The sequence below is a fragment of the Meles meles genome, chromosome 4 (genome assembly GCF_922984935.1).
Source record: "Meles meles chromosome 4, mMelMel3.1 paternal haplotype, whole genome shotgun sequence".
NCBI classification, from domain to species: Eukaryota; Metazoa; Chordata; class Mammalia; order Carnivora; family Mustelidae; genus Meles; species Meles meles.
In genome coordinates this window covers 42,057,356-42,079,537 of record NC_060069.1, presented here as the reverse complement: position 1 = coordinate 42,079,537, position 22,182 = coordinate 42,057,356, and the positions used below count along the sequence as shown (strand labels likewise).

Genomic DNA, 22,182 nt, shown 5'->3' with positions numbered 1-22,182 from the left:
TCGTGTTTTCTGTAGAGACATACCTCATTTTACTGCACTTCACTTTACTGTGCTTCACAGACACTGCATTTTTAACAAATAGAAGGTTTGTGGCAGCCTTGCATTCAGCAAGTCTCTTGGCCCCATTTTTCCAACAGCCTTTGCTTACTTTGTATCTCTATCACATATTGGTACTTTTCACAGTATTTCAAATTTCTTCATTATTGTTATATTTGTTACAGTAATCTGTTTTGGGGCACAACAAAGTGTGCCCACATAAGATGGTGACCCTAATAAATGTATGTGTTCTGTCTGCTCCACCACCAGCCATCTCTCTCCCTCTTCTGGTCCCTCCCTATTCCCTGAGACACAGCAATACTGAAATTAGGCCACTTAATAACCATACAATGCTTGAAGTGTTCAAGTGAAAGGAAGAGTCACATGCCTCTCACTTTGAATCAAAAGCGAGAAATGCCTTAGTGAGAAAGACATATTGAAAGCCAAGATGGGCTGAAAACTAGTCCTCTTGCAACAAAGCTGTGAATGCAAAGAAAAAGTTCTTGAAGGAAATTAGAAGTGCTACTCCACTGAACACATGAAAGATAAGCAACACCACCTTATTGCTGATGTGGAGAAAGTTTCAGTGGTCTGGACGGAAGAGCAAATTAGGCACAATACTCTCTTAACCCAAAGCCTAATCCAGAGGGAGGCCCAAATGCTCTTCAATTCTAGGAAGGCTGAAAGAGGTGAGGAAGCTGCAGAAGAAAAGCTGGAAGCTACCAGAGGCTGGCTTAAGAGGTTTAAGGAAAGAAATCTCTGTAACATAAAAGTGTAAAGTAGGGGTGCCTGGATGGCACAGTTCAATGTCTTACTCTTGGTTTTGGCTCAGGTCATGATCTCAGATCCTGAGATCAAGCCCTCATCAGGTTCTGCGCTCAGTGAGGAGTCTGCTACAGTTTCTCTTTCCCTCTCCTCTTGCCCCTCTCCAAAGCACACTCCCTCCCCCATATATATATATCGAGAAGATCTAGCTCAGTTAATGGAAGTGGCTACACCAGATTTTCACTGTAGATTAAACAGCCTTCTATTGAAAGAAGATGCCATCTAGGACTCTCATAGCTAGAGAGAAGTCAGTGCCTGGCTTCAAAGTTTCAAAGGACAGACTGACCCTCTTTTATTGGGTGCTGATGCAGTTTGTGACTTTAGGTTGAAGCCAATGCTTGCTTACCATTCCAAATATCCTAGGGTCCTTAAGATTTATGCTAAATCTACTCTGCCTATGCTCTGTAAATGGAATGATAAAGCCTAGATGACCGCACATTTGTCTATAACATGGTTCACTGAATATTTTTTTTAAAGATTTTATTTATTTATTTGACAGATAGAGATCACAAGTAGGGAGAGAGGCAGGCAGAGAGAGAGAGAGAGGAGGAAGCAGGCTCCCTGCCAAGCAGACAGCCCGATGCGGGGCTCGATCCCAGGACCCTGGGATCATGACCTGAGCGAAAGGCAGAGGCTTTAACCCACTGAGCCACCCAGGCGCCCCGGTTCACTGAATATTTTAAGTCCACTGTGGAGACCTACTGCTCAGAAAGATTCCAAATATTACTGCTTCCTGACAGTGTACTTGCTTACCCAACAATTTTGTTGGAGATGTACATGAGATTAATATTGTCATGCCTGCTAAAACAAAATCTATTCTGCAGCCCATACATAGATCATGGAGTAATTTTGAATTTCAAGTCTTATTTAAGAAATACATCTCAGGGGCGCCTGGGTGGCTCAGTGGGTTGGGCTGCTGCCTTCGGCTCAGGTCATGATCTCGGGATCCTGGGATCGAGTCCCGCATCGGGCTCTCTGCTCAGCGGAGAGCCTGCTTCCCTTCCTCTCTCTCTGCCTGCCTCTCTTGTGATTTCTCTCTGTCAAATAAATAAAATCTTTAAAAAAAAAAAAATACATCTCATGTGGCTCAGTTATTTAGGAATCCAACTTTTTTTTTTTTTTTAAGATTTTATTTATTTGTCAGAGAGAGAGAGAGGAGCGAGACTGAGCACAAGCAGACAGAGTGGCAGGTAGAGGCAGAGGGAGAAGCAGGCTCCCCGCCTGAGCCCGATGTGGGACTCAATCCCAGGACGCTGGGATCATGACCTGAGCCAAAGGCAGCTGCTTAACCAACTGAGCCACCCAGGTGTCCCAAGAATCCAACTCTTGATGTCCACTCAGGTCATGGTCTCATGGGTCCTGAGATCAGGCCCCATATCAGGGTCTGCACTCCGTGGGGAGTCTGCTTGAAGATTCTCTCCCTGTTGCTCCCCCTACTCACCCTCAGGTACGCATGTTCACTCTCTCTCTAAAATAAAAAATATATATATATATTTTTTTTAAGATTTTATTTGACAGAGAGACACAGCGAGAGAGGTAACACAATCATGGGGAGTGGAAGAGGGAGAAGCAGGCTCCCCACAGAGCAGGGAACCCAATGCAGGACTCCATCCCAGGACTGTGGGATCATGACCTGAGCCAAAGGCAGATGCTTAATGAGTGAGCCACCCAGGTGCCCCAATAAATAAATAAATCTTAAAAACAAAACAAAACAAAACAAAACAAAGCTATAGCTGCCAAAGACTGATTTCTCTAATGAATGTGGGCAAAGTAAACTGAAAACCGGGAAAGGAGTCACCATTTAAGCTGCCATTAAGAACATTTGCGGTTCACGGGAAGAGGTCAAAATATCAGCATTAACAGGAAGAATTTGGAAGTTGCTCTAGCCCTCATGGATGACTTTGAGGGTTCAAGACTAGTGGAAGAGTAACTGCAGATATGGGGGAAATAGTGAGAGAACTAGAGTTAGAATTGAAGCCTGAAAATGAATGTGAATGAACTGCTGCAATCTCATGATAAAAGCTGAACAGACGAAGAGCTGCTTCTTATGAGTAAGCGAAGAACCAAGAAAATGGCTTCTTGAAATGAAAACTACTCCTGTCAAGATGCTGGTAAGACCGTTGAAAGGACAACAAAGGATTCAGAATATTACCTAAACTTAGTTGATAAAGCACGGTTTGAGAGGATTGACTCCAATTTTGAAAGATGTTCTACTGTGGTTAAAAATGCTATCAAACAGGGGTGCCTGGGTGGCTCAGTCAGTTAAACATCTGATTCTTAATCTCAGCTCAGTTCTTGATTTTGGGGTCATGAGTTCAAGCCAAGCCCTGCGCTGGACTCCACATTGGATGTGGGGCCTATTAAATAAAACAAAAAACAAAAACTATCCAACAGCACTGCATGCTATAGAGAATTATTCATGAAAGAGTCTGTTGATACAACACACTTCATTGTCTTATTTTTAAAAATTGCCAGAGCTGCCCCAATCTTCAGCAATCACCACCATGATCAGTTAGCAGCCATCAAAACTGAGGCAGGACCTTCCACCAGCAAAGACACTGTAACTTGCTGAAAGCTCGGATGATGGTTAGCATTTTTTAGCAATAAAGTACTTTTTAATTAAGGTATGTACTTTGTAATTTTAGACATAAAGCTACTGAACACTTAATACTCTACAGCAGAAACACAACCTTTAAATGCACTGTGAAACCAAAAGGTTTACTTGACTTGCTTTATTGCAGTATTTACTGCGGTGGTCTGGTACTGAAGCTGCAGTACCTCTGAGGTGTTTCTGTGTATAGTATTACATCATCTACAACTACTGAGTTTGACTTTTTCCTTTCTAATTTGGATGCTTTTTATTTTTCTTGCCAGAATGCTGTCGGTTGGACTTCCAAGGCTATGCTGAATATTTTTTTATTGAAGTATAATTAATAATTAACATTAGTTTCAGATATACAACATAATGATTTGATATTGATACACATTGCCAACTCATCACAGTAGGTATAGTCGACCATTATCACCTTGAGTAATGACAAAAATATGTGTGTGTGATGAGCATGTTTAAGATTTACCCTCTTAGCGGGGTGCCTGGGTGGCTCAGTGGGTTAGAGCCTCTGCCTTCGGCTCAGGTCAAGATCCCAGGGTCCTGGGATCGAGCCCCACATTGGGCTCTGCTCAGCAGGGAGCCTGCTTCCTCCTCTCTCTCTGCCTGCCTCTCTGCCTAGTTGTGATTTCTCTCTGTCAAATAAATAAAAATATTAAAAAAAAAAAAAAAAAAGATTTACCCTCTTAGCAACTTTCCAAAATGCAATACAGTATTATTAACTACAGTCACCATGCTGTGCATTACATCCCTCTTTTTGACACCCTTCACCCATTTTGCCCCCGCCCCAACCCCAGGCAACCATTAATCTGTTCTCTAGATCTATGAACTTGTTTTAGATTCCACACGCAGTGAGAGCATATGGTATTTGTCATTCTCTGGCTTATTTCACTTAGCATTATGCCCTCAAGGTCCATCTATGTTGTCACAAATGGCAAGATTTCATTATTTTTATGTCATAATATTCCATTGTGTATATATATATTCTATTCATCCACTGGACGCTGAGGTTGTTTCAACATCTTGGCTATTTAAATAATCCCACAATGAATACGGGGGTGTATGTATGATTCTTAGTGATTTTGTTTTCCTTGGATTAGTACTCAGAAATGAAATTACTGGGTCATACAATTTTAATTTTTTGAGGAACCTCCACACTGTTTTCCATGTTAACTGTACCAATTTACATTTCCAGCAACAGTGTACAAGGCTTCCCTTTTCTCCACAGCTCTCCCAGCACTTCTTGTCTTTTCGATAATAGCCAATCTGATAGGTGTTAGGTGCTATCTTCCTATGGTTTTGATTTGTTTTTCCCTGATGATTAGTAATACTTTGTATCTTTTCATGTGCCTGTTGGCCATCTGTATGTCTTCTTGTAAAATGTCTTTTCAGATCTTCTGCCTGTTTTTTAATTGGATTTTTTTTCTTCTGGCTACTGAGGTATATGAGTTAATTATATATTTTGGGTATTAATCCCTTATTAAAGATAGGATTAGGAAACTTCCTCCCATTTAGTAGGCTGCCTTTTAATTTTGTTGATGGTTTCTTTTGCTGTGCAGAATCTTTTTAGTTTGATACAATTCCACTTTTTAATTTTTGCTTTCGTTGCTTTTAGTTTGGGTCAGATTAAAAAAAAAAATCACTGCCAAAACTGATGTTTTGAGCTTAAAAACTATGTTTTCTTCTAGGAGTTTTATGGTTTCAAGCCTTAAGTCCTTAATCTATCTGGTATTAAATTCTGTGTATGGTTTAAGACAGTGACACAGTTTCATTCTTTTGCATGTGACTATCCAGTTTTTCCAACACCATTTTATTGAAAATAATGTCCTTTCCCCACTGTAGAGTCTCAGCTCCTTTGTCATAAATTGACAACATATGCACGGGTGTATTTCTTGGTCCTCTGTGTTCCACTGATCTATGTGTCTGTTTTTATATCAATATTGTTTTGATTACGATGGCTTTGTAATTATATTTTGAAATCAGGGAGTGTGATGCCTTTAATTTTGTGTTTTTTCTCAAGATTGCTTTGGCTATTTGGGGTATCTTCTGATTCCATACAAATATTAGGATAGTCTGTTCCATTTCATTGAAAGATCCCACTGGAATTTTCATAATGAATGCATCAAATCTATTGATTAAGTAGTATGGACATTTTAACAACATTACGTCTTTCAATCTGTGAGCATGAGTATATTCCCATTTATTTGTGTCATCTTCAATTCTTTCATCAGTGTCTTCCAGTTTTCAGTATACAGGTCTTTAAAACCTCTTTGGTTAAATTTATTCCTATGTAATTTATTCTTTTTAATGCCATTGTAAATGTGATTGTCTTAAATTTCTCTTTCTGATAGTATGATATTAAGTGTATAGAATTGCAACAGATTTTTATATCCTGCAACTTGACTGAATTCATTTATTTAACAATTTTTGGGTGGGGTCTTTAGGGTTTTCTATAAAATACATAATCTACAAATAGTGACAGTTTTATGTCTTCATTTCCAATTTGGATGACTCTTGTTTCTTCTTCTTGACTAACTTCTGTGGCTAGGACTTTCCAGTACTATGAAATAAAAGTGGTCAGACTGGGCATCCTGGTCTTGTTCCTGCTCTTAAAGGAAAAGCTTTGATCTTTTCACTGCTGAGTAGGATGTTAACTGTGGGCTTTTCATACATGGCCTTTATTATGCTGAGGTATGTTCTCTCTATAACCACTTTAAATCTTTATCATAAATGGATACTGAATTTTGTCAAATGGCTCTTTCTGCATGTGGTGAGATGATCACATGATTTTTATCCTTCATTTTGTTAATGTGGTATATCACATTGATTTGCAGAAGCTGAACCATTCCCGAATTCCTGGAATTAATCCCAGCTGATCACTGTGTCAATTTTTTTAAGAGTTTATTTTAAAGAAAGAGAGCATGTACCTGCAGGGCAGAGGGAGAGAATCCTCAAGCAGACTTTCTGAGTGTGGAGCCTCATGCGGGGCTCGATCCAAGAACTATGAGATCATACCTTGAGCTGAAACCAAGAGCTGGATGCCCAACTGTGACTGGGCCACCCAGGTGCCCGGGTACATGATCCTTTTAAGATATCACTGAATTCAGTTTGCTACTTTGTTCAGGATTTTTGCATCTTTGTTCATCAAGAGTATATTGGCTTATAATTTTCTGTTCTTATGGCACTCTTGTCTGGTTTCAGTATCAGATTTTGGGGCCTAAAATATTATCTAACCTGAGGAATGTTCCAGGTGCACTTGACAAGAAAGAGTATTCTATTGCTTTTGGATGGAATGTTCTGTATGTATCTCTTAAGTTCATCTGGTCTAATGCATTGTTTAAGGCTGATGTTCATTTACTGGTTTTCTGTTTGGATGATCTATCTACTGATGTAAGTGAGGTGTTAAAATCCCCTACTACTCTTGGATTACTGTGTATTTCTCCCTTTACGACTGCTGATATTTGCTGTTATACATTGAGGTGCTCCTATGGGGGCCAGAATATTTACAAATGTTACATCCTCTTGTTGGACTGACTCCTTCATCATTATGTAATGATGCCCTTGTCTGTCTCTCATTATAATTTTTTTTAAAGGTTTTATTTATTTATTTGACAGACAGAGATCACAAGTAGGCAGAAAGAGAGGGAGAAGCAGGCTCCCCGCTGAGCAGAGAGCCTGATGCGGGACTCGATCCCAGGATCCTGGGATCATGACCTGAGCTGAAGGCAGAGGCTTTAACCCACTGAGCCACCCAGGTGCACCTCTCATAATTTTTGTTTGAAAGTCTATTTGGTCTGATAAAAAGTGTATGTCTTTTGGTTTCCACTTGCATGCAGTATCTCTCATCTCTTCATTTTTAGTCTATGAATGAAGTATACCTCGCTTTCATGTGAAGTGAGGCTCTTACAGGCAGTAGATGGATAGGTCTGGTTTTTAAAGTCCTTTTCAGCCGCTCTTTTGATTGGAGAATTTAGTCCATTTAAGGTAATTATTGTTAGGTATGTACTTCCTGCCATTTTAAAAAATTGTTTTCTGGCTGCTCTCTGTTCTTCCCTTGTTCTCTTCCTTTGTGATTTGATGACTTTTTTTTTTTAAAAGATTTTATTTGACACAGAGAAAGAGAGATCACAAGTAGGCAGGAAGAGAGAGAGGGGGAAGCAGCCTCCCGGCAGAGCAGGTAGCCCGATTCGAGGCTCGATCCCAGGACCCTGAGATCAAGACCTGAGCCGAAGGCAGAGGCTTAACCCACTGAGCCACCCAGGTGCCCCAGTGTGATATGACTTTTTTAAGTGGTATGCTTGGATTTCTTTATCTTGTACATCTACTGAAAGATTCTGCTTTGTTGTTACTGGAAGGCTTACATTTAACAACTTCACATGTATTTTAAGTTGATAGCAAATTATGTTTGACAACAGTCTAAAGCTCTAAATTTTTTCTCCATCTTTTACATTTTTGAGACCACACTTTTAAGCCTTTCTATCCTACCTATCCTTTAATTATTGTAATTAAAATTATTACTTTTGTCTTTTAACTTAGAAGGGACTAATCTACTACCTTCACTATATATTTACCTTTCCCCATGAGATATATCCTTTTATGTTTTCTTGTTACTAATTAGCATCCTTTTGTTTCAGCTTAAAGAAGTTCATTTAATATTTCTTGTAAGGCTGGTTTAGTGATGATTAACTCCTCCTCTAACTTTGGCTATTGTGGAAAGCTCTTATCTTTCAATTCTAAACTCTGTTGAGTACAGTTCTTTGTTGGAAAATTTTTCTTTGAGCACTTTGAATGTATTTCACCACTCCCTTTTGGCCTGCAGTTTCTGCAGAAAAATGTCTTACAGGAGTTCCCTTGTATACATACAAGGAAGCTGTTTTGTTCTTGCTGCTTTTAAGAGTCTCTCCTTGTCTTTAACTTCTGACATTTTAATTTTTTGTCCTCCAAGTTTTTAAATTCCAGCTAGCTAACCTACAGGGCAATTGACATTTTGTGTCTTGTAGTGGACTCTTCGGATTCAACTTACTTGGAACTTTCTGGGCTGGCTGGATCTGGATGTATGTTTCCTTCCAATGGTTAGGAAGTTTTCAGTCATTACTTCTTCCAATAATTTTTCTGTCCCTTTCTCGGTCCTCATTTTGGGACCTCTATAATGTAAATGTCAGTCCACTTAATGTCCCATAAACTATCTTCATTTTGCTGCTCTGATTGGGTGACTTCCCCTACCTTGTCATCAAGTTTACTGATCCTTTTGTTTCATCTAGTTTGCTACTGAACCCTGCCTATTTCTCAGTTTAGTTATTGTATTCCTCAGCTCTGGGACTTCTATTTAGTATTTTCTTTTCTTTTTGTTGAAATTGTCACTGTTCATCCATTTTTTTCCTGAGTGTGGTAAGCATCTTTACAACTATTACTCTGAACTCTTTATCAGGTATTTAATTAGTTTTTCTGAGGTTGTGTGTCTTATTCTTCATCTGGAACATAAAATCCTTTGTTTCTTCAATTTGCTTGTTGACTCTGTTGGTTTCCATACATTAGATGAAATAACCACCTCTCCATGTCTTGGAAAAATAGGTTTGCAAAGAAGATAAACTTTGTGTTCAAACCTGCCCTCTCAGCTGTCTCAAAGCTTTGTGATTGTTCAAGCGGTCTACTGTATTTTCAATGGCTCCAGGCTGTTGGAAATATGCCAAGACTTGTCAGTGTCCCAAGGAGAAGGACTTTAGCACCTAGATTCAGGCTAATTGGAACCCAGGCCCTCAGGCACCAGCTTTTAAAATCAACTGTATATAGTTTTGTGAGACCACAAGCATAAGCCCCACTGGCCACCAGAGCCAGGTTATTTGGAAGTGTCTCCCCGGTGGCAGTAGTAAAAATCAGGGCCCCAGATGTGCATCTACCCTCTTCTCTGGGAGACATGGGCAAGGTCTAATGAGACAGAGGGAGAGTATAAAGATGGTGTCTACCAGCTTTTTTCCCTGAAAAGAGCTCTGCGGGTCACAGATCCATGCCAAACTGGAAGCCTGCCAAGATCTGTCCCTTGTGTAAAAATATATACAAAGATGTTCACTGCTGGTAAAAGTCTAAATCTATCAAGAGGGGAAACGGTTAAACATATTACAGCCCAATTATAACTAGGAAACACTGTGTTATTAAAGGTAACTCTGGATGTGGAAATACAATGTAACCTCACACATACAAAACATTCTCCCACTCCCTGTGTGTTTGTTGAGTGTATGCAAAGCAAAGGTCTGGAAGGATACTTATATGATGATCTCTGGAGAGGCAAGCTAGACTGGGGAATGAATGGTGCAATGAGATGGGTATGACTTCTACAAGAATGACTAGTATAAAATCTACTTTTTTCAATATTTTTGCAGGTAACTTCTGAACACCTGGCAAATTCCACTGAGGCGTGACACGCTAGTTGTTTTCATTTTAAATAGTTTTGCTGAGAACCCTCCTGCTCAAAGTTCCAATTTCCAACTTCTAAGAAAGAGATGGAAAACTGGATAGAATAAACTCCCATAACTATGATAAGCAATTAACCAATTCAGGAAAAATGTTTCTAGGTCCTGATTTCTTCCCCATTCAAAACCAAAGCCACTTTACTGGTCCCATAGGGCATACAGAATTGCTTATTTTGGGGGCACCTGGGTGTCTCAGTGGGTTAAGCCTCAGCCTTCAGCTCGGGTCATGGTCTCAGGGTCCTGGGACCAAGCCCCACATTGGGCTCTCTGCTCAGCAGGGAGCCTGCTTCTCTGTCTACTTGTGATCTCTATGTCAAATAAATAAATAAAATCTTAAAAAAATAATAAATGCTTATTTTTATAACCCAGTTTACTTCCTTTACTACAGACTATATTTGTCCTATTTTTAGCCGCTCTAATTACTTGTCTCAGACTGGTAAAAGCGTTAAGTTTGAGAGACATGAAAGAACCATATATCCCCAGGCTTGAGAGTCACAATAGACATTATTAGCAAATCAACAGTTCTGCCAGGTCCTCTAAAAATCAAATACTGGATTTGGTTTAGCCTAGAACATTCTTCCTTGATCAAAGACTACCCTTTAAGGCAGCATATTTGGAGTATTAGTTGGGAAAAACTAAACTAAAATAATCAGTTTCTAGGCATACTTTAACAAAAAGTAGCTTTTTAAAATTTCACCACAATTAGACTGCAAGCTCTTTTGCATATCTAGGTCAGTATTAGCAAGCCCAAGGGCTCATTCATTACAGTTTTTCTCTTTAGCAAATTTGTAGTGACACAAAATTTTATTGTGGGTAAAGAAGCATTTTGGAAAAACCAAGACCAATAAATAGATTTACCTCCTGCTTCTAACTGAACTCCTGGAGTCAAGTGAAGAAATTCTGGTTTCATGCTTACTCGGGAGCCAGAAATAAAACCAAGCACAAATTCAGGATGCTCCTCTGCCATTCTAACCTAAAAGGAACATAATAGGAAAGTAGTTAATTACACAGAGTTAACAGTTCTACAAGTAAAAAATCAACTCCATTAGTAAAAACTTTTGCTATTTTATAAATGTCTTCTCATTTGATATGAAACTCTTATCTAAAACAGGTAATCTTAGATATGAATCCACATACTTGATCCATTAAGACCCTGAGATAACCGTTTCTCCCAATTAATCATACCTTAAACATAAAAAAAGACTCCTATACTGTGTCCATCTAAAACTGAGATGCTAAGTAATAATGCTTGCAAACCTACCTACTTCTAGAGAGGCTAGGTGGAGAGTACTCTAGAATACATTAATAACGGTAGGAAACCAAGCTGAAGACATATTGCCTACCTACACAGGGTACTGCTCCATATCCAGACATCCATCATGTAAAAACAGTAATGTCAAGAGCTAAAGAAATCGCACCTTTTACCACATTCCTTTAACATCTGCCAAGAACTGATCTCCACCATTTCTATATCATTTCCTCACATTTACAGAAGTTTCTCTAGAAGGTTTTTTTTTTTTTTTTAAGATTTTATTTATTTATTTGACAGAGAGAGAGATCATAAGTAGGCAGAGAGGCAGGCAGAGACAGAGGAGGAAGCAGGCTCCCTGCGGAGCAGAGAGCCCGATGCGGGGCTCGATCCCAGGACCCTGAGATCATGACCTGAGCCGAAGGCAGCGGCTTAATCCACTGAGCCACCCAGACGCCCCTAGAAGGTCTGTCTTATTTGGCTCTTCTGTAAGGTTCCTATGTACTATTTGTGTCACCAAGTATTACCACCTACCAACAAGCCATATCTTGTCCTTGAGCCAGACCCAGACTCCCAGAATGCCAAATATTAGCACTGACTCATGGACTCTGCTAGGAGGGGTGGGAAATCAAATTTACGGTCAATTTAGAGGTGGGGTTAAAATGTGGCCCCAGGGCCAAATGATTTCTTCACAGCTTGACAGTATTTGAAATAATACAAATAATAAATTCCCATGAAAAAATTAACATTGTTAAAATTCCTGTTACTTTTAAAATTAATGGTCTTTAAGATATCTGTAAAGGAACTTTTTAACTAGATAATTATCCATCTCATTTTATTCTGGTGTGCAGGGGTGGGGGTTTGGGACTAACATATATGGTGTTATAAGAACTTTTAATAATGGGGGGTTGGGGCGCCTGGGTGGCTCAGTGGGTTAAAGCCTCTGCCTTCAGCTCAGGTCGTGATCTCTGGGTCCTGGGATCGAGCCCCACATCGGGCTCTCTGCTCAGCAGGAAGCCTGCTTCCTCCTCTTTCTCTCTGCCTGCCTCTCTGCCTACTTGTGATCTCTGTCAAATAAATAAATAAAACAAATCTTTTTTAAAAATGGGGTTAATGGAGAAAACACCATCAGAACTCCAGAACTTTCCCACACAATACCAATCAATAGTAAAGACTGAAGAAAATAAAACTACATCTGGACTGCTGTGATGAGAATGCAACTCTGTTGACTTGGGAGATTCTGAGAAACTGCACGTCTGGAAAGAAACCCTTCAATTTCAACACATGGCAAAATGGAAAAACAAAAGACAAAAAAACCCCAACTATCTAAAGCCCAGGTAAGGACAGGCAGACATTTGGCCAAATACTTGTATCTCAATGTTTGTATCTCTTAAGTGCCCACTACAAGATATAAAATGTTATTATCTGGAAACTCTAGCCTCCTAGCTAGAGTTACTGTTGCCCTAACAGCTGATTTTTTGGGGGCAGAGGTTCCATAAATCAAATTTGAGCTGTTTTCTTTCCCTGTCACTTCAAGCACAACAGTTCTGGCCTTCTGCACCCTAGCCACTCTGTCACTTACCGCTGCTTTTGTGTAGCTGCCTGTAGCCAAGGAGCCAGCAGAGCTCATCTCCGCAATGAGCAGGCATCCCCGCTGCAAAGGCAGGCCAACTTCACTCAGGCCCCGCACAACTCCGGAGCCTGGCACCACGTGAGCATTGACCAGATCTGCCCAAGAAGCAATTTTAAAGACACCACCTGAGAAGTTGAAAAGAAGACAGTTTTCAAACAAAAACCACCAACTTTTTGCCCAACCAACTATAGTCTGCAGTAATCTCACAGAAACATGCTAATGAACCAGAGAAGCACTTTGAGAACTGCAGTGATTCCTAGGGGCCCTATGGGTTCATCCGCAAAAAACTGTTCATCTGGTGGCTAGTTGAAAGCACACAATGAGCTAAAAGTCTTACAATTTCTGCACTTAGTCATCAGCAACACTGAGAAGACTGGTTTTCCTTGCAGGCTGAAGCTTTTGACCACCAGTAAAACATGCAAAGAGAAATGGAACTCCAGTAAAGGGGGGCATCTGATGCCAAAGATACCAGCATTCTGAAATTCCTCTGAAGATGACCAATGTTCATTCTGCAGGAATCTCTCAGCAATTTTACCATCCCTCAAAGGTTCTACTGTTCCTTAGGTCTCTTATTTCAACAGGCAACTGTGTTCACTTTAAAAGCTAACAGCAATACCCCTAATCAATTTCTGAAAAAACTACATGCAAACCTGAAGAGTTTATGTAACTTTCACATCAGTTGGTAAACTGAAGCAAGCAATGTGATGATGGCAGAACATCTTAAGCACAGGGAAAAAAAAATCACAGACAAATCTATCCTAAAGGAATAGCCTGAGCACAAGCATGTGTTACTTTAAGAAAAACTGCTATCTCTAAGATGCCTTTAAGCGTTAACCTTTCAGGGCACCTGGGTGGCTCATGATCTCAGGGTCCTGGGGTCGAGCCTGCATCAGGCTCTCTGCTCAGCAGGGAGCCTGCTTCCTCCTCTCTGTCTGCCTGCTTGTGCCTACTTGTGATCTCTCTGTCAAATAAATAAATAAAATCTTTTTTTAAAAAAAGCGTTAACCTTTGAACAGACATTTTATCCCGTTATTTAAGTAAAAAAAGCTCTCCTATACAATATTACAGAACTACAGAATGGGTAGAAAATTAAGTAGATTTTTTAAAAACCAATATATGCTCTATTTTGAGCTCCCATTTAACAACAAAAAAGTATGCCAATTGGTCTTTTTTTTTTGCCAAAAATAAATGTTACAACTTTACACTTTGATTTCACTGTTTTCCATATCTGCAATTTTCATTTTTCAAATATTCAGAACTCATGGGTATTCTGCCAAGGCCAACACCCGTCATTTTCGTCTGCTTAACACCTGTATCCCTTTCTTTTGGCAACAGCACACCCATTTTCTTTGGGGAAACTACCTGTGACCACAGCTCAGTTAAAAAAATTTACAGTTAACGACCTCGCATCACCAGAAGCATGGCCTATTATTACCAAGCTAGTAAAGGTATTCTTTAACCCAGGCTTGAGTGACTCATTTGGGATAGGCATGAGGAGTGTGCCTACCTGAGAAAGAGGTCAAAGAGAGAAGAAAGCAGAGCTGAGAGGTGACAAGAAGGCAAGTTCAAAAGACTTGCACTTGAGCTCCTAGATCCAACCATGCTAGGCAGACTCTTCTACGGCTGGACTTTCAGTGATGGGAGTCCATACATTTCCTTTTGTTCTTCGGGCAGTGTAAGCTAAATTTCTATTTTTGCAGATTCTTAAATAACGCTTACCTTCATATTGTTTTTTTACTGTGTTTCCTATATCTGCAAATTTCCGGTCTTCAAATATTAAGAACTCATGGCGTTTTGCCAGAGCCATTAATTCCTTCATCACATCTAAAGTAAAATCATTCAAAATATCCACGTGAGTCTTGAGTATGCAGATGCGGGGTCCTAAAGCATCTGCTAGCTGCAACAACTCTCTGGACTCTGAAGTATCAGCAGACAGACAGAGATTGGTCTCTTTCTTCTGCATAAGCCGGAGAAGCTTCGCCGCAACTGGGTGAATCCTAGGCAGCTCTGCACGTGCACCAAAGCTGAGTTCTCCAGGAGTTTTGTTTACAGGAAGGAGTGAATTATTGTGATTAGCTGCCACAAAAACATTCTCCTGAATAAATCTCTTCACTCTCTCAACCATCTCTGCATCAATTTTTTTCTGTTGCTCAAGAATCTCCAGCATTTTGGACAATGTACACACTGAGTGGAGATGGATCCCACGCGCCTGCAACTTGTCTCTGCCTCCTTGCTCTCTGTCCAGCAGCACTATGGCATCAGTAACCTTCAAGCCCTCCTTCTGAAGAACCTCAACAGTTTCCAAAACACTAGATCCACTGGTAACGACATCTTCAATGATCAAACAGGTTTCTCCTGGAATAACAGCTCCTTCTACAAGACGTTTAGTACCTAGAAAAGAAAACATTGTTGACTTCAACTTAAAAGTATGTATTTCAGCCAACTCAAGATATATCTGGCATTATAAATTTGGCACATGTTTATGAAGAGGTAGATGATCTAAACCTTATGTTCTGATAATCTATTTTTTAAAAAGAGTTTATTTAAGACAGAGAGAGAACGCGCACAAGCAGGGAGAACAGCAGGCAGAGCAGGCAGAGGGAGAAGCAGGCTCCCTGCCGACTGAGCAGCCCCATGTGGGACTCGATCCCAGGACCCTAGGATCATGACCTGAGCTGAAGGCAGCCACTTAACTGACTGAGCCACCAGGCATCCCCGATAATCTACTTTAGAGCTACTTTATCTTTATTCCTGATAAATCTTCAGTGAGCCATGATTACCATGAGTTCAGTGTTCCCCTATCTCGAAATTGTCAGTTACATATAGAGAATATTTATAGCAAAACTAGCAAACTAGGGGAGCTTGGGTACCTCAGTGGGTTAAAGCCTCTGCCTTTGGCTCAGGTCAAGATCCCAGGGTCCTGGGATCGAGCCCCACATCGGGCTCTCTGCTCAGTGGGGAGCCTGCTTCCCCCTCTCTCTCTGCCTGCCTCTCTGCCTACTTGTGATCTCTGTCTGTCAAATAAATAAATAAAATCTTAAAAAAAAAAAACTAGCAAACTACTTTATAGTGTAAAAAAACACCACTTAATGTGTTCATGATCAAAATTTTAAATTTAAATATGGAGTTTCTTAAAGATAACCTAGATCAAGGAAAGTTATGAAACAGTAACCCAATACCATCAATGAAATCATTCCTTTATCCACCAACAAACAGCTCATTACTCAAGATCAGCCAAATACTGGTCTTCTGAGGAAATAAATACAGCAGGAAAAATATTCAGCAACCATTTAGATCCATCACTACAACTTTATGAATTATATAATGCAATGTGAGTACAAGTACTTCCCCACCACAACCCCCACCACAGACTACTTACAGATAGACTCATTTTCTTTTTTTTTTTAAGATTTTATTTATTTGACAGAGATCACAAGTAGGCAGCGTGGAAGGCAGAGGGGGGGGGAAGCAGACTCCCTGCTGAGCAGAGAGCCCAATGCGGGGCTCGAACCCAGAACCCTGGGATCATGACCTGAGCCGAAGGCAGAGACTTTAAGCCACTGAGCCACCCAGGCACCCCTAGATTCATTTTCTAGAGACTTATTTTCTAGTTTCCACTATCAAATTTGTCTAATATCAATATCTAATACCAAAAATATCATTTTAAATGGAGAATTTCAAGCAAAACTAGACAAGTGTAACAAACCCTCTAAATACCTCACCACTTAATTCATGGTAATTCTTGTTTCAACTACATCCCCACCTCTCTTCCCTCCCTTCATAATTTTTAGAAGCAAACCCCAGATGTCATGATTTTCATCATAAAATTTTTTAGAATGCATCTTGTAAAAGGTAAGGACTCTACAAAAAAAAAAAATCACTAAGTACGGGACACCTGGGTGGCTCAGTTGGTTAAGCCACTGCCTTTGGCTTGGACCATGATCTTGGGGTCCTGGGACGGAGTCCCACATCAGGCTCCTTGCTCAGAGGGGAGTCTGCTTCTCTCTCTGCCTCTACCTGCTTATGCTTGCTCTCTCTCACAAATAAATAAAAATCTTAAAAAAAAAAGAAAAGAAATACTGTCACACCAGCATAAAACAAAAACCCCCATTAATTCCTTAATGTCACCAAGTATGAAGTCAGTTCCAATATTTTTAGATTGATTTGTTTTTATTTTTTTAAGTTTTTTTTTTAAGTAATCTCTACACCTAATATGGGGCTCAAATTCACAACCCCCAAGGTCAAGAGTCCCAGGCTTCTCTAAGCCAGCCAGGTGCCCCTAGACTGATCTGTTTTTAAAGCAAACTCACATGTATAAAACACACACCTTATAACCTACTGCCAAGGACCCATGAAAATATCACCTTCCTTTAGAGAATTTTATGTGGCATTTCTCTTTATGCAGCTTAAATTACAAACATACCATGAAAGTATGTGCCCTTAGAACATTCTGCTGCCAAGAGAAGGACTGGTTAAAAACGTTAGGTTTAACAGATACGGTCCAAAAATAAAGCACTTTTTTACATTGTTTATTCAATATAAAACATTTTACCCCTAGAATCTAAAGGAAGGGAAGGTGATTTACAGTAAGAGTTAACCAATTCCAAAAGACCTATGAAGAATATCCAAGGTGACTTTGGCAAACATCAGTCAGTGCCTAGAAGAAAAAAGTCCAACATTATCAGGTTATGTATCAACTTTGAAAGCTTAAAATACTTTTCTTTTACCATAATCCTTTGTTTCTTTCCTTCTAATAAGCATTGGAATTTGGTTGGTTGAACAGATAACTGTAGCCAACGGTAAAGCTGTATAAGGTACTCCACACACAGTGTCAAAATTGATTCCTGCATTTTGGGCAGTCTGAAATAAAATATCGGCAACCTGCAAGAAAATGAACACGTAAACTGTATATTATTATCTTAAATGGTGTGTATAAATCATGTTAACACAACATTAAAGACAGTAATAAACCAAAAGCAGGTAGACTCAAACTTGATCAGAAAAATATGTATGCCTTTTTGTTACATGACCCTCTATAAATCCCAGTTTGCAAATATAAAAACATAAGAATGACCCCACTTGCCTAGACAACTCAGGGTCTGCTCTAAGGGCAACACAGAATGTTGACCCCAAAGACTAAGAATGGCTCCCAATTTCCCTTAATAATTTATTATGATGTGACTATCTAAACCTTTCTGTATACCTGCTACATTTTCTGCCTGAAAGAAGTCTTTATTGAAAAGTTTTGGGGGGGTGCCTGAGTGGCTAGGTCTGCTTGCTCAGTCATTGAGTGTCTGCTTTCCACTCAGGTCATGATCCCAGAGTCCTGGGATCCAGCCCCCCATTGGAATACCTGCTCAGCGGGGAGCCTACTTCTCCCTCTCCCATTCCCCCACTTGTGTTCCCTCTCTCATGGTCAATCTCTGTCAAATAAAGAAATAAAATCTTTAAAAAAAAAAAAGAAAAATTTTGGCGTGCCTGGATAGCTCAATCAAATAAGCAACTGCCTTGGGCTGAGGTCATGATCTTAAGGTCCTGGGATGGAGCCCCCATGTCAGGTTCCCTGCTCAGCGGGGAGTCTTGCTTCTCCTCCCTGCTCATGCTCTCTCTCTCTCAAATACATAAATAAAATCTTTTTTTAAAAAGTTTCATAAGAGAATACTACTTAATTTGCATCAAAAAAGTAAAATACCTAGTAATAAATTTAACCAAAGTAAAAGACCTATACACTGAAAACTTTAAGACCCTGGTGAAAGAAAGTGAAGACAGAAATAAATGCAATTGTATCCCTTGCTTATGAATTATATAAATAACTCATAAACCTCAATAACAACAAAAACAACCCAGTTTAAAAATAGACATTTTTCCAGAGAAGACAAATTGCCAACACTTATATGAAAAGCTGATCAGCATCGCTAATTATCAGGGAAATGCAAATCGAAACCACAATGAGGTTTCACTTTAACCTTTTTAGAATGGCTACTGTCAAAAAGACAAGAATAGGGCACCTGGATGGCTCAGATAGGTAAGTGTCTACATGCAGCTCAGGCCATGATCCCAGGGTCCTGAGTTGGAGCCCTGCCGTAGGCTCCCTGCTCGGTGGGGAGTCTGCTTCTCCCTCTGTCCCTCCTCCCACTCATTCTCTCAATCTCTCTCTCAAATAAATAAATAAATAATAAAATCTTCTAAAAAAGAAAAGGATGGGGCACCTGGGTGGCTCAGTGGGTTAAAGCCTCTGCCTTCAGCTCAGGTCATGATCCCAGGGTCCTGGGATTGAGCCCCGCATCGGGCTCTCTGCTTCCTCCTCTCTGCCTGCCTCTCTGCCTACTTGCGATCTCTGTCAAATAAATAAATAAAATCTTAAAAAAAAAAAAAAAAAGAAAAGAAAAAGACAAGAATAAGTATCAGCAAGAATGTGAAGGAAAGATAACTCTTGTGTCCTGATAGTAAGAAGTTAACTGGTACAGCCACTATGAAAAACTGTATGGACATTCCTCAAAAAATTAAAAATCGAACTATCATATGATCCGGCAATTTCACTTCTGGTTACTTACTCCAAAAAACGAAAACTCTAATTTAAAAAGATACATGCACCCCTATGTTTACAACAGCATTATTTACAATAGCCAAGATATAGAAGCAAGCCAGGTGTCCATCAATAGATCAACAGAGTATTACTCAGCCATAGAAAATGAGATCTTGCCGTTATGACAATATGGACAGACCCTGAGGGTATTATGCTGAGTGAAATAAGAGACAGAAAGACAAATACTATATGATTTCACTTATATGTGGAATCTAAAAAAACAAAAGAACAAACAAACAAAAAACAGAAACAGACCCACAATTACAGAGAAAGACCTGGTGGTTGCCAGAGGGGAGGAGGTGAGGAGATGGGCAAAATGGGTAATGGGGAGTGGGAGGTATAGATTTCCAGTTATGGAATGGGAATTAAAGGTACAGAGTAGGGAACAGTGACAGACAGTAGTTACACTTGTGATGAGCATAGCAGGTAGTAGAGTAGTCCAATTACTGTTGTACACCTGAAACTAATATAATTATTAATATTTTATATTAATAATATTATAACATTAATATTATTAATATAATAATTAATATTCTCAGAGAGAACTGGAGGTTACCAGAGCAGAGTGGTGTGGAGGGATAGGAGAAACAGCTGAAGGGGATTCAGAGTTTAAAATAAATGTCGGGGCGCCTGGGTGGCTCAGTGAGTTAGGCCTCTGCCTTCAACTCAGGTCATGATCTCAGGGTCCTAGGATGGATCCCTGCATCGGGCTCTCTGCTCAGCAGGCAGCCTGCTCCCTCTCTCTCTCTGCTCCCCTCTCTGCCTACTTGTGATCTCTCTCTCTGTAAAAATAAAAAAAATAAAAAAAAAAAAAATAAATGTCACTGGAAAGAAAAGTACAGCATAGAGAATATAGTTAGTAATATTGAAGTAACTTTGTATGTGAATAACTACACTTACTGTGGCGAGCCCTTCAAAATGTATGTAACTGTCAACTCACAATGCTGTACACATGGAACTAATATATGTCAACGATACTTTAATTAAACATTTCTTAAAAAGGAAAAAACCCTAAGGACTCCACAAAAAACTATTAGAACTACTAAGTGAATTCAGTAAAGTTGAAGGATCCAAAATCAATATACGAGTATCTGTGAGTTTTTTAAGATTTTATTTATTTGAGGAGCATTTGTATAGCTCAGTGGGTTAAGTCTCTGCCTTCAGCTCAGGTCATGGTCTCAGGTTCCTGGAATGGAGCCCCATGTAGGGCTGGCTCTTTACTCAGCAGGGGGCCTGTTCCCCCCACCCCCGCCTGCCTCTCAGCCTACTTGTGATCTCTCTCTATGCCAAATAAATAAATAAAATCTTAAAAAAAAAGATTTTATTTATTTGAGAGGAGAGACAAGGAGAGTGCACGAGCAGGGGCAGAGGGAGAGGGAGACGCAGACTTCCCTGCCAAGAAGGTAAAAAAAATCTGAACACTGGAAACTGTAAAACTGATTAAAGACACTGAAGATGACCCAAGTAAATGAAAAGATATATTATGCTCATAGATCAGCAATATTAATTCTTGCTAAGATGTCCATATTCCTCAAAGGGAATAACAGACTGAATACAGTCCTTACCAAAATCCCAACAGCATTATTCACAGCACTAGAACAAATAATCCTAAAATTTATGTGGAACCCAAAAGACCCCAAATAGCCAGAGACATCTTGAGAAAGAACAAAGCTAGAAGTAATCATAATACCAGACTTCAAACTATCTTATAAAGCTAAAGTAACTGTAACAGTATATTACTAGCAGTAATATAGTAATAAAACAGACACATAGATCAATGGGACTGAGAGTCTGGAAATAAACCCACTCACATACAATCAATTAATCTACAACAAAGGAGGCAAGAATATACAATGGGGAAAGACAGTCTCTTCAATATACAGTGTTGGGAAAATTGGAGAGCTACACGCAAAAGAACTAACTAGGCCGCTTTCTTACACCATAAAGTCAAAATGGATTAAAGACCTCAACCTAAGAACTGAAGCCATAAAACTTCTAAAAAAAAAACACTGGCAGTAAACTGTTGGACAGGGGTTTTAGCAGTATTTCTCTGATATCTCTCTTCATGCAAGAGCAACAGAAGAAAAAATAAACAATTAAAATACTCAACATAAAAAGCTTCTGTATAAGGAATAAAACCATCAACAAAACAAAAAGGCAGCCTACTGATGGGAGAAGATATCTGCAAATGATATACCCAATAAAGGGTTAAATAGAAAATATATAAAAACTTATACAACACAATACTGGCAAAACAATCCAATTATCCTCCTCTCTTTCTGCCTGCCTCTCTGCCTACTTGTGATCTCTGTCTGTGAAATAAATAAATAAAATCTTTAAAAGGGGCGCCTGGGTGGCTCAGTGGGTTAAAGCCTCTGCCTTGGGCTCAGGTCTTGATTTCGGGGTCCTGGGATCAAGCCCCACATGGGGCTCTCTGTTCCGCGGAGAGCCTGCTTCCTCCTCCCTCTCTGCCTGCCTCTCTGCCTACTTGTGATCTCTGTCTGTCAAATAAATAAATAAATAAAATCTTAAAAAAAAAAATCCAATTAAAAAATGGGCAAAGGACCCAAATACACATTTTCCAAAGGAGGACATACAGGTTATACAGAGAGCCAACATGCACATGAAATGATGCTCAACATCACTGATCATCAGGGAAATGCAAATCAAAAGCACAAAGAGATACCACCTCACACCTTTCAGAATGGCTATGATCAAAGAGATAAGGAATAGATGTTGGAGAGGATGTAAAGTTTAAATAAAATGCAGCCCCTGTGT

The 22,182-nt window shown here is 39.7% G+C and overlaps 1 protein-coding gene across 1 annotated transcript in view; it reads right to left on the bottom strand.

The window, feature by feature from the left end:
- UMPS (uridine monophosphate synthetase) overlaps positions 1–22,182 on the bottom strand; it is a 30,416-nt gene that overhangs the window by 2,920 nt on the left and 5,314 nt on the right. The window contains exons 2-5 of the mRNA XM_046003270.1: positions 17,546–17,699; positions 14,538–15,209; positions 12,768–12,943; positions 10,795–10,909 (exon numbers count right to left, since the gene is read on the bottom strand). Of these exons, the coding sequence (XP_045859226.1) occupies positions 10,795–10,909; positions 12,768–12,943; positions 14,538–15,209; positions 17,546–17,699 (1,117 nt within the window). The remainder of the gene's footprint in view (positions 1–10,794; positions 10,910–12,767; positions 12,944–14,537; positions 15,210–17,545; positions 17,700–22,182) is intronic.